The sequence below is a fragment of the Xiphias gladius genome, chromosome 21 (assembly GCF_016859285.1).
Source record: "Xiphias gladius isolate SHS-SW01 ecotype Sanya breed wild chromosome 21, ASM1685928v1, whole genome shotgun sequence".
NCBI classification, from domain to species: Eukaryota; Metazoa; Chordata; class Actinopteri; order Istiophoriformes; family Xiphiidae; genus Xiphias; species Xiphias gladius.
In genome coordinates, this window is record NC_053420.1 from 25,849,888 (window position 1) to 25,866,943 (window position 17,056).

Sequence of the window (17,056 nt, forward strand, 5' to 3'; positions counted from 1 at the left end):
TTAATCAACATTTCTGTGAATGTTGCTATTAGCCAGAAAGCTAATTTTTACTGTTTTGGACTATTTCATACACGTTAGTATGAGAGTCTGAGAGTTATAGCCTCTCAAGTAGATAAAAATTTCCTGCAACTACACTAAATATATAACTATTTTAAATTGTCTTGAGAGAAACAGTTGGTTAGCTAAGCCTCAGAGGAAGAACCGTTTGAGTGCTACACACAGTAATCCATGCTAATCTTTTTTTTTTTTTTTTTTTTTACTATTAAGCGTCATTGCGCGCGTGCCTGTGCAGCAACCGGGCAACAATATTCGTGTGACCGGATTAAGTGTTGCCCACTGAAGGCATGTAACATCTGGGAGGGGCAGGACTGCTGTGACAGCGTTGAGTCAGTTGGCTGTGTTTTCATCCGGTGCAGAAGGGAAACCTTTCGGCTTTCTCGGAGCAGGTCTGCTGAGATGCGCAGGGCTCCGACGCAGCGGAGGTCGCGAGGCTGCTGGTGAATCACAATTGGGACACGAAGCCACCATGAACGAGAGGCTTTTATCCTGTAATACGAATTGCCGCAGGTTTCATTAATTAAGAGCTGTGTTCCTGGGATGACTTCAGCCCGTGATCCGACGCAGGAATGATTTTCCTCGGCTTGGTTGTGCGACAGAGGACCATGGAGACCTCCGAAGGCATCGGTCATGCTCTCTGGTAAGACGGGGTTTTTTTTCCCCAAGATGTCCTTCTCATCCTAAATGGGCGTACTAATGAGTAGCCGTGGACACAACCTATCTTCTCTGTTTAAAAAAAAATAAAAAAATAGGTTGGCCTACGGAAGACTCAACTAGACGTTGTTTTTCTACTGTATCTATTATTTCTGTGACGGGCATTCACCTAAAAACCGAGTTTGTCATCGTGTCAGTTCGTGACGCTCCTGCGATACGTTATTGCTTCCGTTAATCAGTCCAGCGTGTTTCATTACCAGCCGGTGCCGCCGTCTGCAACGGCTATGCAGATGCAGGGTGGCTGACTCAGAAGCCGGGCTTATTGTGGGAACACATGCTTCATGCCTTCCACACTGAGTTCAGTAACACGCCCGTAGACTGTAATGCGAGGGCTGTTGTGAAATGAGAGCCATTGTGTGTTTTGCGTTTGCGCGTGTAAACAAGGACGTATGGTTTTGTGTGGGACGTTCATTGAAAGGCAGGGGATGCCAGGGTGGCCGCCGCATCTGCGTGGATTCAACGGGCAGCTTTAAAGGAGTAAAAATCTGTGTCATGCTTCTTGGGAATACACAACTTCTCCCTGTTGCTGCAATGTTATGGAGCAAAAAAGGCAGAAGCATGTTTCTACTGCTGCCTGCTGGGCCTTATTGATTTCACTGTTCTCATTTATAAATGCTGCTTGTTCTCATGCAGCAGTGCTAAGCCCTATTATTAACAGATTCCTGAACAAGGTTGTCTGTCTGGATCTGGGGGGAAAAAAAACAAAAACGCATCCAAATGGGTTGTGTGGGTCGGTCAGTGCCTTCAGGGTGATTCTGGGAAACACCTCTCTGTTTTCAGAAGAGGATTCTCCTTTTTGCTGCCACGCATTTCTGAAAGTGCTGATTGTTCCTATGTTTGGGTTCTTGTCTTTACAGAGGCTTTGAAATCATGGCTCATTAGGCCATTAGCAGAGAGGTTTGGTTTAGCTGTTTTATTGCAGGGGAGGTCAAGAGACCATTCATGCTTGGTTTTGTCTTGATCAGGGGGATTTTGACACATTTTGGTGTTTGCTTTCACTCTTATCTGTTCGCTGTTGTCTTCAAATCGGTAGCGTGTCACTCTACTTTTCTATTAAGAGCTCCCCTTTAGTTTTCATGCTGCTTTGAGTGTTCAATTCAATCAAACACTATAAAATTGGACCTTGTCCCAGATCAAATACAATAGTATTCTTCTGCCACTTTGTTTCGTCAAGGTGACACTGCTCCTTTTATGATACCCTAAAGACGTGGACTGACATGATTTGAGCATCTGGTTCAGTAGTAGTTGACCGACAAACATGTACGTTTAGTGGGCAGTGTGTAAAGTCACACACTCGCCTCCCAGGTCCAGATCTCGGATCTCTCAGCAAACCCTTTTACCTGGACATTTGCGTGGATTTAAAATGACAGTATGCTTCTGGCTTCATCTAAAGGGTCTTGGTGTTTAGTGTGTGAGCTCAGGGAATCAAGTTCCAGACCTTATCAAGTGTTGAAAATACACCAGAGCAGTAGTGCCATGGATAGGAGAGAGAATTCACCCACATTTGCTCAGTTATAAAGAACTTGAAGGGCACAGAAGAGTCGGATCAGGCTGTAGTGTTTGTAGAGTAATGAATGTAACTGCACGGCTGTGGTTGCACATCATAAGCAGATCTAAAATCCCTCCAAAATCAACAAAAACAGATTACAGCCACAGTGGAACATGAAAACGACTCTGGAATACATACAGAAATCCCTCCAGGTGTTACAGAGCAAAGGGAAAATGTATAGGAATAATCCCATTGGATGTTAGAGCCACATTCCTTTCTTTATTACTCCCCCCACCTCATTTTAGCAGAATCCAGGTGGATAGTAATCACTAAGATTGCTTTGTTTCACCCGTGGTACTTGTGTCAAATGTGCAAAGGTGAGCGTCAAGGCCAGGGAGGAGAAACGGTGAGCCATACGATTGGTGAGTCCGAGCTAAGCTGTCCTGCCGTGTGCTGATAAGCGTGTTATAAATCAGTATTTCATGGTTTATAGAGAGCACATGAAGAGATCATATTAGTGTAGGGGGTAGGGGGAGGGGTCACCTGACCTTCCGTAAGCCCTCGACAGGTCTCTGGTTGGGGTTGGTCAGGTGGAGGTAGTCCAGTGGTAAATCCTCTTCTTTGAATCAGCTGTAAGTGATGCTGACTGATCTCTTTTTCAAATGAAACCTGAATTGCATGCCTTGATTTTTGTTTTTATTTTTTCTTTAGGTTAAAAACATGACACTGACATTTCTGTTCCTGATCCTCATCATCACATCTTAGCAATGGTTGTATAACATCCTTGGAGTTTTATGTTGAACGGCAGAGAGGGCGTGCAGATAAAGGTCACATTGCTGTTCTTTTACAAATGAACAGAGCTGGTTTCAGAGGTCGGACGCATCAGGAAGATCCACCGGAAGTGTTATCGTTGCACGTCACTGAAGGCATTGTGAGAGTCAAACTTGCAACGTGTGATATGAAATATTAAAGCTACACAGTCTGTCATACTATTGACCTGGTTGTGACTCGTTTTGGGACCTTCATGCTTGTCTAACAGGAGCTGTGTAGTTGTAACCCAGCTCTGGTTACCATGTGTAAGTTGACAACAGCAGCAGCTGTGTCAACACCAACAGTCAACATGAGGGCTGCCAGCCTCACCTGTCCATGGTGAGCCGGAGGTGATATTTCAGCTGCTCTCTTACATCTCAGCTGCTCTGTATTGCCTGTCGAAAGAGACTAACCTACATAATTTGCATCCATAGCCATTTTCAACGGAAATGAGGTTGGTGCCGAAGCGTTCACTGTAACATATTAAGACACACTCAGTTGTAAGTCTTGAATATTTCTGTTATTTATGTAAATGCTGTTAACAACAGCAGCCTGTTCCTGGGACCTTGGGCCAGATAAACGCTGAAGGCACAAAGAGTGAATCTCTCTTTAAGAGCTGGAAGCCTTCCTTTTCTGAAAATTCTGAAATGTAGCATTGCTATGAATGCTGCGATTTAAAATGTATGACTTTTAAGCTGAGGATAGAGCAGTGCAGTTCCTTGTTGGGACACGGTAGGATTGGACCCTACAGGCTTCAGTGTTTAGCCTGTCGGACTTGAATATTAAACTCCTCGCTGATTTGCATTCGTGTGATGCAAGCTGCACAGGGGCAGCTCACTCTCAATGCACAGCTTATGTTTTAATCAGCATGGGTCCCTCAGCGCTATCTACACTACCATCCAGAGCCTGTGCCTCATCCCCCCTACACATGCTGTGTCAACATGTGTTGGATGATCGTGTTGCGTTCACATTTCTCGTATTCATATCTTCTCTGATCCTTCCTTTGATGCCCTTCTTCGCGGCTCTCTGTTTATCTGGTTCTTCATTGTCCCGCCGTCTCTACCGCAGGCTTCTTTCTGGAATGTGATACAGTCTTGTGTTGTTGTACCTGTACCTCAGCACACATCTGCGCAGCAGATGTTTAAGAAGTCAACGCTTGACTTCAACCAGTGAGACCGCTGATCCTTTCAGGTGTGCTATTTGTTAGACTTAGTGGTTAGAGGGTGATGTGTTGCAGCTGATTGTCATTGATGAGATTGTGGCTCATATTGAAATGTCTCTCCGTATTTTTATTTTTATTTTCTTCTGGAATTGCATTTTGACCCATTTTTCTTTCTACAACTGGCACCGTTTCTGTTTCAATTTAGCTGTTATAACTATTGCTACTAGCTCTTTACTAAATCCCTTTCCTGTTAATTCCAAACAAAAAGCAACAGCTATTGTTGGAAAATTTTCCACAGAAAGACCTAACATAATGTTTCAAGTAGCAAATGTAAATGTTAGGAACTGGATACACTGTAGGTCACACTACAATACAACTTTAATGTATCTAAAGTAAGATACACAGTGCAAGTGCAACGGGATAATGGCAAATGCTAGAACATAGTATCAAATGCTGCACACACCAGCCATGTCATGGAACGGCTAGTACCACACTGTACGCATACAGGCAGAAGTAGTAGTCAAGGTAAGTGAGGATGTTTTAAATGTAATAAAATAGCTGCTTTTCTACAGAGTGGTTGTGTGTCGACTCTGGGAAATAGGACAGTAGCGCATCCCGACACGTTGCAGTTAGACGCAACTGATGTGTGTTGTCATGTAGAGAGGTACCCAGAAGAGAGTCATTAAGATTCAGTCAGACCTAGTAAAGTCAGATTCGTTTGCTAACATTAGCGTCATTGGCTACAGGTCATACCAAAACAAGGAAGGCTGTAGCAGCAAAACCACTGAGTGTACTGAAATGAAAAAAGGTGGGTTTTATGGTTGCTGAATTTCAATGTTTATTTGTAAGAGGAAGAATTTGTGGTTCATTTCTTCAAAGTTACACTGCTTCGCTTTAAATGACTATATCAGTTTTAGTAGCAAAAATTAGGCATCGTTAGTTAACCCAGAGCAATATGGTCAAAGGATTGTTAGTTTTATAAAGAGATAAACGGTACATTTTAGTAACTGAAAAGGATAGCACCATGTTTCCAAGCAACTGTTTTGGTTGCCGGACAAAGCCATTCTTAAGAGGCATGGTTGCCTTTTGGCTCCAGCATTGAGCTGCCCAGCGACGGTCCAGATGATTACCAAATGTCTCTGTCTTGTCTTGACTGCTTTCCTCTGTGGGTGTACTAGTCCACTGTTCAACAGATCGCAGACATGACACTGCATGTACTTTCCCAGGTGAAAATCCTTCTCAGTATATTAGATTAACTTAAAATCTGATCATCATGTGCTCGGTTTTGTGTAACAGGATTCATGTGATGAGCTTTTGTCTGAGCGGTCCTAAGTCTGCCACTTGTTTGTGTGAAAGGCTCCTACTTGTCTGTCAGTGGGAGGTCAAGCATGCTGGGGGTTTTCACGCGTACAGGACCAAACGGCAGCTACCGGTTCAGTTCCAGGACAGGAGCCAACGCAAACTCAGTAGAACTATTTCAAGTATGCCTTCACACAAAGCGAGCCTCATTCTTTATGTTGTTTGAGTGAGGAAAACAGAACACCATGTCTTACTGACCCAAAAAAGCAAAAAGCTGGTCAGTTGTGAGCAGAGCTTTGAGACAGCTGCTCAGACTAACTGATAGATAAGTGTTTCTGTTTGAAAGATGTGATGCTGGCAGAAGCCAGCATCACATGGATGGGTAAATTTGATTCAGCCCTTGAGGCCTTCCATCTAGATTTTTGGGTTGAACGGAGTTGTTTTATGATTTACTCGACTGGCAAGGAGACAGCAAGATGCTTGTTTATGGCAGCGATTTGAGAGCACCGTTGAGTGAGAGGCTTTTGGCAGAACTCGCTATCGCTATTTTTGGATGTCAAGTCTCTGTTTGGTATTAGGGAGAGGGCTTTGTTTGTAATGAACCTCCATTATGTGCGGAAAAGTGCACATGAAACATTGCTCACTTGTTACAGTTGGGGGGAAGCAGTATTGTTTGTCTCAGATTGTAAAAAAATAGCATTATATTCAGTTTTCAGCAACAGTTAATTTTTTTTAAATTCTCTATAGAATTATCCAATATAATCAGATATGTAAAAGCTATAACATATAGTAAAGGTAATTGTCTACAAAATGATTGTCATGTAAACCATGATTTTTATGACAGCAGCGAAGGGGAAGCTCCACTGAATGTTGCATTTATTCCTCGCTTCTGTTATTTTTTCCATCACTTTGCTTCTGGCTCTGTTCCTCTGGCTCCCTCTCTTTTTTGCAGTCGTAGCCGTTGAGCTATTGAGAAATAAAACACAGGTTTCTCTCATTCCATTTTTCTCCATACATTATTAATGTTACTTATCCTGTCTCATTTTTCGTTCTCTTTGCAAATGAATTGGTTACTAATTACGTCTGTGAGCTAAATTTAGACTATTACTCACTTTCAAAATGCCTTAAGGTGCAAGTTAAGTTGTGATGAAACTTTTGTTGAACTTCTGATATTTTAAAAAGGTTCTATAAAACAGGCTAACAGACTGCATATTTCAACTAGAAAGGCACTCAGAGAGCATAGACCTCTGCCAAGGCCAATGTCCAACAACATACACCAGACTCCAGAGAAAAAAAAATTAAAATCCATAGTAAAGTATCTGGATCTGCCCCAAAATTTAATGGGTTCTTCCCTGGCCCATGCCCTATCCCTCCACCAAGTCCAAGTTCAGTCCAAATTAGTTGAGTCATTTTTGTGTAATCCTGCTGACAAACACACAAATGAGCAGGCACAGATGGAAACATAAACCTAAATATGGTTTTATATGTATAGTCAAATCTGGGTTTGTAGTGCTTTTAATTGTAATGCAGGAAATAGCAATTGTTACTGCTTTACTACAAAGTCACATGATTCTTTTCTTATTAAGCTGAATTAGTAACTTTTTTTAAAATAATCTTTTCAAGGATTCATCTCTAGATACCTGAGCAAAGGTGCAGTGCTCCCCCTGATGGTACCTGCCGTAATCTGATCTAGGAGACACCCATGCTCATCTACTGCTGACTTGCTAGAAATGCAACAACTGACTCTCCGCCTCAAGACAACATATGGCTGCAAGGTTAGAGAGGAAAAAAACACCTAAGCCCGAATATAGTTTGTTGATGCGTCTCAACAGCAGTTAAACCTCAGTTTCTTTTCCATCAGGTGAAGGCGTGGTTGGGAGTGTGAGTTGTGAAGTCCCCAGAATTACAAAACATGGAGGTCAAAGGACATCTGATCACATCCATGGGTTTGGGGGCTCCTGGTGAGTCATAATGACTTCTCACAGTGTAAAGATGCACACTTTCCTGTCTGGACAAGCCTGAAACGGTCTGGCAAATCTCTCAGCTTGTGTTTTTTCTGACAGTTCAACAGAAGGAAAGCAAAAGTGTTTTTCTCAAGGGAACAGCCATCTGAAAAAACAGCTGTATGTGTGAAGGCCTTTTGTTCACATGCTGTCACCACAGCTCTCAGATAATCTTATCAGAGCACTGAATTACTGTGAACAGGCAGCATATTGTTTGATACGGACACTTTAAAATGTAACCATGGTGAAACAGTGAAACATTACCAAAAGATTAAATTTTTAACTTAATGAGACTGTTTTAAATAGTAACATTTCTTAGTTTGATTCCTTCACATCTCAATTCCAGTGATTTGGCCTAAAATAGCCAGTCTCCGTTTGTTAAAGAAGAAATCTGGCATTTTTCTACAATTTTCTCACGGTCAACAAATCCCATGACAAGACAACAACCAACAATGTGCTAGTCTGTCTCTCAAAATTGTCAGTGCTTCTTTAAGATGTCAATCTTTAAAAACAAGTCATAAATATAAAGTTTAATTTAAAAAAAAAATCATTTCCCACAAATGCACACTGTAGTTTTTAGTGAATTTTACTTAAAAAGTTCTGTATTTGTTGGGGACTATTTGTAGCTGTGGATGAATATATATTTTGTATTCTAAAGAATATTAACACAAGCAGGACCATGTATGTCGGAGTGACTCAAAATAAACTACAGTTCAAGATACAAGGTAATGAAGGAACATTTCACCTAGTGCTATGGTGTGGCTCACAGATGTGTTTTAATAGGTTTTAGACAACAACTGACATGGGATGTGTTCACAATAAAAAAAAATAAAATATATATATATATATATCCAGCCATATCCTTTAATTCCTCAATTTTTTTCTGATGGGTTACATGTTCTGTGACATGTAGATGTTCAAGGCAGCCAGGACAACAAGCTGCAGGCTGAGAGAATTGCAGCTTTGCAAGAGAGGAAGCAGGCCCTGGAGGCTCTCCTCAACACCAGAGTGGGAGAACTCAAACAAGTCTGTCTGCAGGAAGCGGTGAGTAGCTTCACGGTTCAGGGTACAACATTCTCACTCCATAAACCTCAAGTGTTTAGATGATAACTGTATTTTGTTTTTTCATTTATGGTGTTAAATACAGTATATTTTTATGATGTGTAAAATCCAAAAATAAGAGAACCTCTAATCTTAGATGCAACGGAAAACTTGTTGAGAATCAGTGATATCTTTTTTCTCATACACAATGGGTTGCATATTAATATTTGCTCCACTGCTCTGGAGAACTTGTCAGCACATCTTAATGAAGCCACAGCTGCCACAGTTTTTCATTAACAGCTGTTTAACACATCCTTATGATTTCCACTGGATGTATAGTGCCTCACTCTGTCTCTGTGGGCTTTATTCTCTGATTCACACGTTGTTTACTCTGTCCTCGTAATTTGATTTCTAATCATGCACGAGAATTAATAAATGACGACGATCTAGACATACCTTGTGTGTGCTGGAATTTCTAATGTATGAATCTTTCAGCAATTTTCCTGCTCTAGCTCAGCCCCCTGGCAGGTGAATGAGCATGCAGCCGTGCACAGGTTTATCATGTGTTGATTGCCTACGCTGTTGTTAGTGTATCTAATTTGGTGTTATCCTGTTTTTTCTTTAAATTATGATAGCAACCTTGTATTTGGCATATCAATTTCAATGCAGTCAACTTGTCAGAGGGTTTTATTGAGCCTTAGGGTAATCTGTGAAGTGGTATCATTTTATGTAACACTTAAGAGCTCGCAGGCCAGTGAGAAAGATTTTAGTAGCTAGAGGCTAATGAATGTCCTCTACAGGAGCTGACTGGGAAGTTGCCACGTGCTTTCCCCCTGGAGACGGGAGAGAAACCCCCACTGGTGCAGCGCAGAGCTGGCCTGGCGCCTAACACCAAGGCAGAGGTAAGTCAACACCTTGAATATCAATTGTGTTTACGCAGCAGCTGTATTGCTGTGTGTACTTGGGGTCTAACATGGGCGGCTACCCCTGGCTGCAGGATGAGGCTGCCCAAAGAAAGCAGATGAAAGCCATCTTCACTGGTGCTCTGTACAGACACTCAGAATCAGACCGAAATGTCCCGAATAGCAAGAGGACAGTTCATCGGGGATGTCACACAGGTATAAATACACAGCAACACTCACACAACAGAAACATTTTTTGACTTGGGTTTAGCAAAGACATCAAATGTCCTGCCGTGTTGTCTGTGACCTGAATGGTTGTTGTCTTTCAGAGGACACTGTCATGTCAGAGAGTACCAGCTCCATATCCGATTCAACATCCCATGACAATGGTGAGTCACCCGCATACAAACTCTTCCAACAACTCTCTCTGCCTCTGGTGTGAGTAGCTGAATGTATTTGCCTGTGTTATTCTTTTCATATTCAACACTCACACGTAGTGGGTGGGAAGCTCATTTTCACTTCTGGTGTTAAGACACCAGATAAGAATACGCATACACATTTCTGCCAAAAGGGCACACATGGCTTGTTGTGCTCTAAATGAAGGTGATCAGTTTTTGTCATCTGTGAGTGGGCTTCACTAAAAAAATCATTTCCTTGTTCTTCTTCCCCCAAAAGAGTCTTCTCCCAGCGTGGCCGCTGACCAGCGCTCTCTGTCTCAGCCCCGGCTCACTGTGGGCAGCCCTGAACACAGGATCAGTAGGAAACTGTCTCCAGTTGAGATCTACTATGAGATGAGGACACGCCGCAACTCTGTCACAAGTTCTGTTAGGTACTTATCTTAAAGTGACCTTATGCTACAGGCTGCGCAGTCTGATTGATCTGTCTTAGACTCTACATATTATTGTGCGCGCATGCTCATGATTGTTTTTATGTATGGGTGATAAATCAGAAACGCATCCATGTCCTCCTCGTTGTTGTTTCTCACAGCCCAACTCACTCTTTACCAAGAAGTGCATCTAACATTGAAGGTAGAAGTGTTCCAGCGACTCCTCTCTTGGCCCGAACAGCTCCAATCAGTGTTCATGTCAGGTAATCTGTGATACTGACGCTGCAGAACTACAGCTCTCTCCCACTGTGATAACCGTGGGGTTCGAAAATGCTTAATGCAGACATAGAGTCAGAGTTGTAACAACAATTAGTGTCATATTTAGATACCAGCAAGTGCTCAAGCTTATCATTTGGTCTTGAAGCATAAAATTTTTGTCCCTTCTAAAGTGATTTTCTGTGAAATGCAGTGACATGGTTTTTTATTAAAATTGCCTTCACTCACTCTTTATCCATAGCGCTCAGAGTCCTCTCTTAACATAAGCTGTTGTTGTGCTCCCATCTCTGCCTTAGGTCGGACGCATCGGGGGGTAATGGGTTGAAGCAGTGGTCTGGCAGTCTGGATGTGCCATATATGATTCCACTCGCCCAGGAGGGCTCTTCCTCTGACCGCCGAGGCTGCCCGTACAGCTCCCGGGCCAGGCGCAGTAACAGCTCAGAGGCCCTGTTGGATAGATCAAGCCTTCCTGATGATCCAGCGCCCAGAAACGGGATGCCCCCCCGAGGAGGGCCCTACAAGAGCTCAGAGACACTGACTGATGGCAAACTGCGACACATTCACCTGGGCAGCCCTGAAAGACATGTGGACAGCTCTGTGGAACAGGCCAAAATGCGTCTCTCAATGGGCGGCAGAGGGGCTGGGGGAGGCTACAATGAGCTATTAATGGACTATATCTGGGGGAAACAGCAGAGGATGCAAGTGCAGCACCACCTGTACCAGTCCACAGGCAGGATCTGGCAGGACATGTCCTCTTCTCGCTCTTCCACAGCAGTGGTGCCCCCCCATGCCAACGGCTTTTCTCATTCCCAGGTGCATCTCCCCAGCGCTGCACCTCCTTACAGCCCCATGGTCCTCCGAGGGTCCCAAGCCGAGCTGCGCAGGGTCAAAGTAACCAGAACCAAATCTTGTGGACCCTTTATTCCTTTGCAGCAACATCCCCAGGATGCAATCCTATTATCAGCATACGAGTCTCCCCTTCCTGCATCCGGCACCACCACCACCTCTATCCCCAACCTGCACCCCTACCAGACTGAGATGTCTAGCACCTCCTTCAGTTGCAGACCACCACAGTTCTCTCTCCCCACCCCAGAAGACTCAACCAGAAGCCTGCATAAAGCCCTGGCTCTGGAGGGACTGAGGGACTGGTACATGAGGAACGCCCTCGGGTATCCACCTGCTGCCTCAAAGGGCCACGAGGCAGGGATCTCTCGCCTCTCACACCCCCACCCGCTGGTGCACCAGGCCCAGTCCGTTCAAGGTGAAGTAGCCAACCTCCACAGGTCTCAGATACCCCAGTCAGCCAGCTTCCATGGTCTCCCACTGCATGGAAGGTCAGTACGTTTGTTTTTTTTTGTTTTTGTTTTTTTTTCTTTAAATCTTTATGCTTTACCTCTTTTACACCCGTATGTCTGTTGGTGGAAATCATCACAGTGTTGTGAGCTGGAAACCATACATACATTCATATATCCATACCCTCATCTTCCGGATGAGGGTATGGATGAGAGGCGAAACGTCTTCAAGAACTTCATGCAAATCCAGTTTCCTTCACATAGAACTTACAGAAGACCATGACCTGGGTGACTGAGAATCTTCGCAGACATTCGTTGTATTGTATATGACAATCACTTTGAGAGAGGTGATTTCGTCTGATTTCAAGGGGCATTTTGTATGTTTTAGAGGCTATGTAAGAATACATTTTATTGGTCTACAAATCCCAACATGCATGTTTGCAAGGGCAGTCACTCAATCACTTTGCACTACTGAGATTTGTCTGACTCATGTTTCTCTCTGGAAGCTGGCAGCAAGTCTTCCAACAGAGGATAGTTCCATTATTCTCACCCTCTCCCCAACCAATCCAACCATCATCCTGTGACTTTTACAATCGCGGCTGTTTTATGTTTGTTTTTCTTTTGAATGGTCAGCATTATTTCCCGCTGTTGGCTACATCATGCCAACATCCAGGCTCTTGCTTGTTTTCTTGATGAAAAACACACTCCATCTCCCTCAGATACTACTCATAGGCCTCCATGAATTACCTACAGTTGCCCACAAAGAACTACAGTCACATTTACACATGTAAATGTGAACATGCATTAATGGGGGCCTTAATTATGACAGGATTTTTTATTTCTCTTTAATTTCATAGGAATTTTATGACTTTCAAGGGCACCCCTCTCTGAGCTCCGTCATACTCCGACCATGATTCATACTGTTCATTTCTTGAAGATGTATTCCCACTGTGGTTTTACGCTTCACTGCATGCCTCTTGTGTGTGAAATGCTCTTTTAATTTGTCTTGCCTCCCCAACAGGTCGATGGAGTTCTCTCTCTATCAGGAGACTCCTCATCCACAGATGCAAGAGGTGACAACAAAGGAACCCAGCGCAGACCCAGGCACCCTGGTCTGACGCAGCAGAACACACATACACAGGCTACATTATCTGAGCAAAAACACTGTAGCCTGATACACAAACTAACTCACTCATGTAGTCACAAACTTACACAGACAAACTGATACAATGTGACCTCAATTGCAAAGCAAAACACGGCAACCTCAGCAGAAAGAGACTGGAATAAATGACAAACTGTAGCTGTGCAGTGTGAAAAAGTCTTGGCCAGTTCCCCGGGTTATAACTGAATCTACCAGTATGATATTCGAACCCAGCGTTCTCGTGGATTTGCACTGGTGCTGACTTCCGGAGTATCTAACAACAATATGGTCATGCGGTACTTCATATATCGATATCTCTGGTTCAACACGAGCAGTGAAATCCGTCCCGATAACCCTGAAAAATCTCCCAAGATATACTTTTTTACAGAATATATACAACTCTAAATCACTATTTTGTATCTTCTGAGATATAAAGAACAGTTATATTAAAGAGGTAATTTATTGCTCATTAATCGTGGGATATACAAACATGTTACATGAGCTCACGACATTTGAAAAGTATCAATACATGCCGGTGAATGTGTGTTTGTAAACTTTAGAAAACGTAAAAACATGCTTCAGTCCTCGTCTGCCGTTAATTTCACAGCCATTTGTGTTTTTCATGTTTGATGAATGAAACAAATCACGAACTGTAGCGTACGGGTGTAGCAGGACGGGAGTGTCTAAATGTTTTCATCTCAAAACAAAACCTTGGTTAGAAAACCTTAAAATACTTTCTAATGACCGAAAATGCTAGCATTACGCTTCTGTAAGCTTAGTCTAATCAAAAACTGAGAGCAGGTCACGATGTCACTAAATTAGGGTATTTGGAATGATGTCATATATATATATTGTGATTTTTTTCAGTTTTGTTTTCTAGATTGAGCTCGGTGCTGGCTGATAAATGTACCTTTCTCTGTGCTGATCCTGCCAGAATAATTAGACCAGTTTTAAGAGAAACCTGAGGGCTGTTACGAGACCTACTGTATGGCAGTAGCACATGACTGTATGACAATAATTTACTCATATCAAATCTTTTTTTTTCTGCATTTACTTGTGGAAAATTGGAGTGACATACAGGGCACTTTATCAACATCTTAAGCCTTAATTCCCTATGAAATTGTCACCATGAGAGATGACAGGTTCAGACAGGGTTTATAATGGGGCGAGCTTAAAGAAAGTGAGGAAAGTCAACGTCTGCTGAAGGTCTATCTGAGTGTTAGTCTGTATATAGTGTGGATCGTACTGATGAGTTTCAAGCTGATATTTTATTCCCATACTAACGGTGTAATTTTTAAACTAACCACATAATAAGTATTTAATCACAATAACCTCCCCCAGTCCTTCCGCCCCCAAGTGAGCACTATTTAATTGGTTTTAAAAAGTGAGGTTGATGGTGTGAAGAGAATAGGGCTGCTGCAGTAGTGAATGACGGTGTGAGCAGGTCTCATACCAGTACATTTGTTTATTAGAATCCATGCTGGCTGTTTTTTGTATTTGTAATCATTTCAACTCATTTCATGTGTTTGGTTTTTGTGTTGTTTCAAAAAAATAACTTTGCATTTTTTATAAAAAATCAGAACAGTTATGCATCATAATATATCTCTGAGTTTTTGTAATCAGAGTGTAGCATTCTGCATTGTAAACCTGAGAAAAAATCAGATTAAGAAATAAAATCTTCAAGGAGACTGAAAATTCTTTTCTTGGTGTAGACAGAACTTAACATATTTTTAAGGTTTTTTTTTTTTTTTTTTTTCCATTTCATGTACTTGATCTTTAGCGATCTTACGACTCATTTTTAATGTAATTCTTTACGTGCGTCGTAATTGATGTTATCCACCGTGTTACAACCTGTAGCACACCATGGAATGTTACCTGGTTTCTTCTGCTGTCTGATGTGTTCACATCCTCTCAGTATCCAGCTTCATAGAGCTTCTTCCAGCTGGTTCAAACCTGAAATTAAAGACCAAACTGCTGTGCACTGGGGGTCATAAATGTATTTTTCATATAATGTACTCTGTAAGTTTAAAATAAATGATATAAATTTAGCTCATGATATAAATTTATTCAAACTATACTATATTTATGAACCTATAACATTTTGTAGCTATCTACTGTAGCTCTTTCTCACCAGTTCGGGAATTGGTAATGTATGTTGAAACCATTTCATTCAGCAGTGTGACGTGTTAATATTTGATTATTCAGGTTTATTTGTTTCTTTCTCTTTCTTTTTTTTTTTTTTAAGATATTTGAGTGCAGCTGTTTTCTCTGTCACTCTCTTTATAATAAGGCCGATGAAATAAGGCTAAATAGGCCTGCCCTATACTGTATGTATGAGATTGTGCATTCATTCTACTAAATAAAGTGTCATGTTGCAGTCAACACAGAATGTGTCAGACATGTTTGTTTTCATACATTCGGCTTTTTCACAGCGTGGCAGGAAATGCGCGGGTGTGATTAATACTGTTAATGATGGCTCTGCTCCGTTTACGAGCATCAGTAAGCCATGTCAGTGAGCCAACATACACAGCTGCAGAGCCCTGAAACTAGTTGAACTAAGCGAAGCGTAGCCCTTATAAATATTATTTATTAAACCTGTGCGTTTGTTTTTTTTGTGTCATGATAATTCAAAATTTCTGCCACAACATCCCTGGTTGAAGTGCAGCCAGGAGCCTTTTGTTACATCTCTGTTGTCCTATCCGGTCTCTACTGTCTGTAATAAATACATGAAAATACTTAAATACAGAGAAAATGACATATTCTGTGAATTGTGTGATGTCAGCAAACCATGTACTGTTAAAAATGATAAAGGTTTCAGTTGTCCCACACCAACAGATGCAACAATCTAACAGGATGAGTCCATACAGTCCTGAGAGGAGGCCTGATCAGTCAACATGAAAACAGCTGTTGGTGGACCCTGGGTATGAAGGGGCTAAAAGCTTTTTTTGTTTGTTTGTTTGAAGTCCTTATTGTGGTCCTTAAATTAAGAATTGCTAATCTTATTATAATCTCAGAGGCAATTTTACATTTTTTTTTAATGTATGATTTTAAAAAAATCTTGTGTAGTTTAACTGTAATGGTACTACACAAGAGTAAGTTAATATTGTCATTCTTGCCATAATTCTTTCGTAGTGATCTGTGGTATTTTGAGGTACGTTGAGTTACCTTTAAAGTAGTTATATTACATAATCTTTTTATTTGTTTTTTAATCTGGCCTGTCGTCACAACACAGTAATGTTTTTATAAGACAGTGAAAGATAAAATAAATAATAAATAAATAGATTAGAGTGGCCTGCTACTCCTGGACCCGACTGTCTTTCAGATAGGGGTGGGCGATACCGCAAAATTTATTTTTGACCTGATACCAAGAAATAGTGGGCCAGCGTTATACTGAGAGGTGTTCCTCGTATTTTGTCAACCGTAATTCATATTAATGGGATGGGCAAAATATTAGGAACACCTCTCAGTATAACCCAGTTCAGTTCAACAGCAGCACAAATTCCAGCCTCCAAAATGACCGTTAATATACTTCAGCACCTCTGTCAAACAGATTCAGTAGAAACTGAACATTATAATCCTCATGAAGGGAGGATATATCGCAGGCCTGTTGTTGAATTATACGGCATTAGTTTTATCTAGGTGTACCTAATAAACTGGCAAGTGAGTGTAGTATAATTTAATCACTGTGTGCTTTAGTAACCCCTTCCCTGAACTGGAGGGGGTATTTTTACTGAAGAACTTAATTTAAAAGTTAAAGTGGGTATGACATGGATTTATTTAATCACTGGAGTAATCTGCAGTTAAGAAAATCACTGGCAAATGTATTTTTGCACATCAGCAAGGAAAATATTTGAAACGATTTAAATTAGTTTAAGCCATTTTCTAACTCATACATGGCCGTTAAAGGAAACAGAAAATACAGGTTAGATGAGGCATGGTGTAACGTTACATTATCGTAACAGCGGCGGTGCATTAACGAAGTTTTTTAGCTGCAGGTTGTTTTCCGCGGGACATCCTTTGACTGGGCGCCGCCATCTTTGCGAC

The 17,056-nt window shown here is 41.8% G+C and overlaps 1 protein-coding gene across 1 annotated transcript; it reads left to right on the top strand.

Moving 5' to 3' along the window:
* Positions 1-507: 507 nt before the first annotated feature.
* Positions 508-14,725, top strand: ccdc120b (coiled-coil domain containing 120b). Its single transcript, XM_040116340.1, has 11 exons — positions 508-697; positions 7,155-7,306; positions 7,393-7,492; positions 8,448-8,578; positions 9,376-9,477; positions 9,573-9,693; positions 9,807-9,866; positions 10,153-10,306; positions 10,465-10,566; positions 10,876-11,913; positions 12,893-14,725. Exons 3-11 carry the CDS (start codon positions 7,444-7,446, stop codon positions 12,987-12,989), a joined length of 1,854 nt encoding a protein of 617 aa, XP_039972274.1. The 5' UTR covers positions 508-697; positions 7,155-7,306; positions 7,393-7,443; the 3' UTR covers positions 12,990-14,725.
* The last annotated feature ends 2,331 nt before the right edge of the window (positions 14,726-17,056 follow it).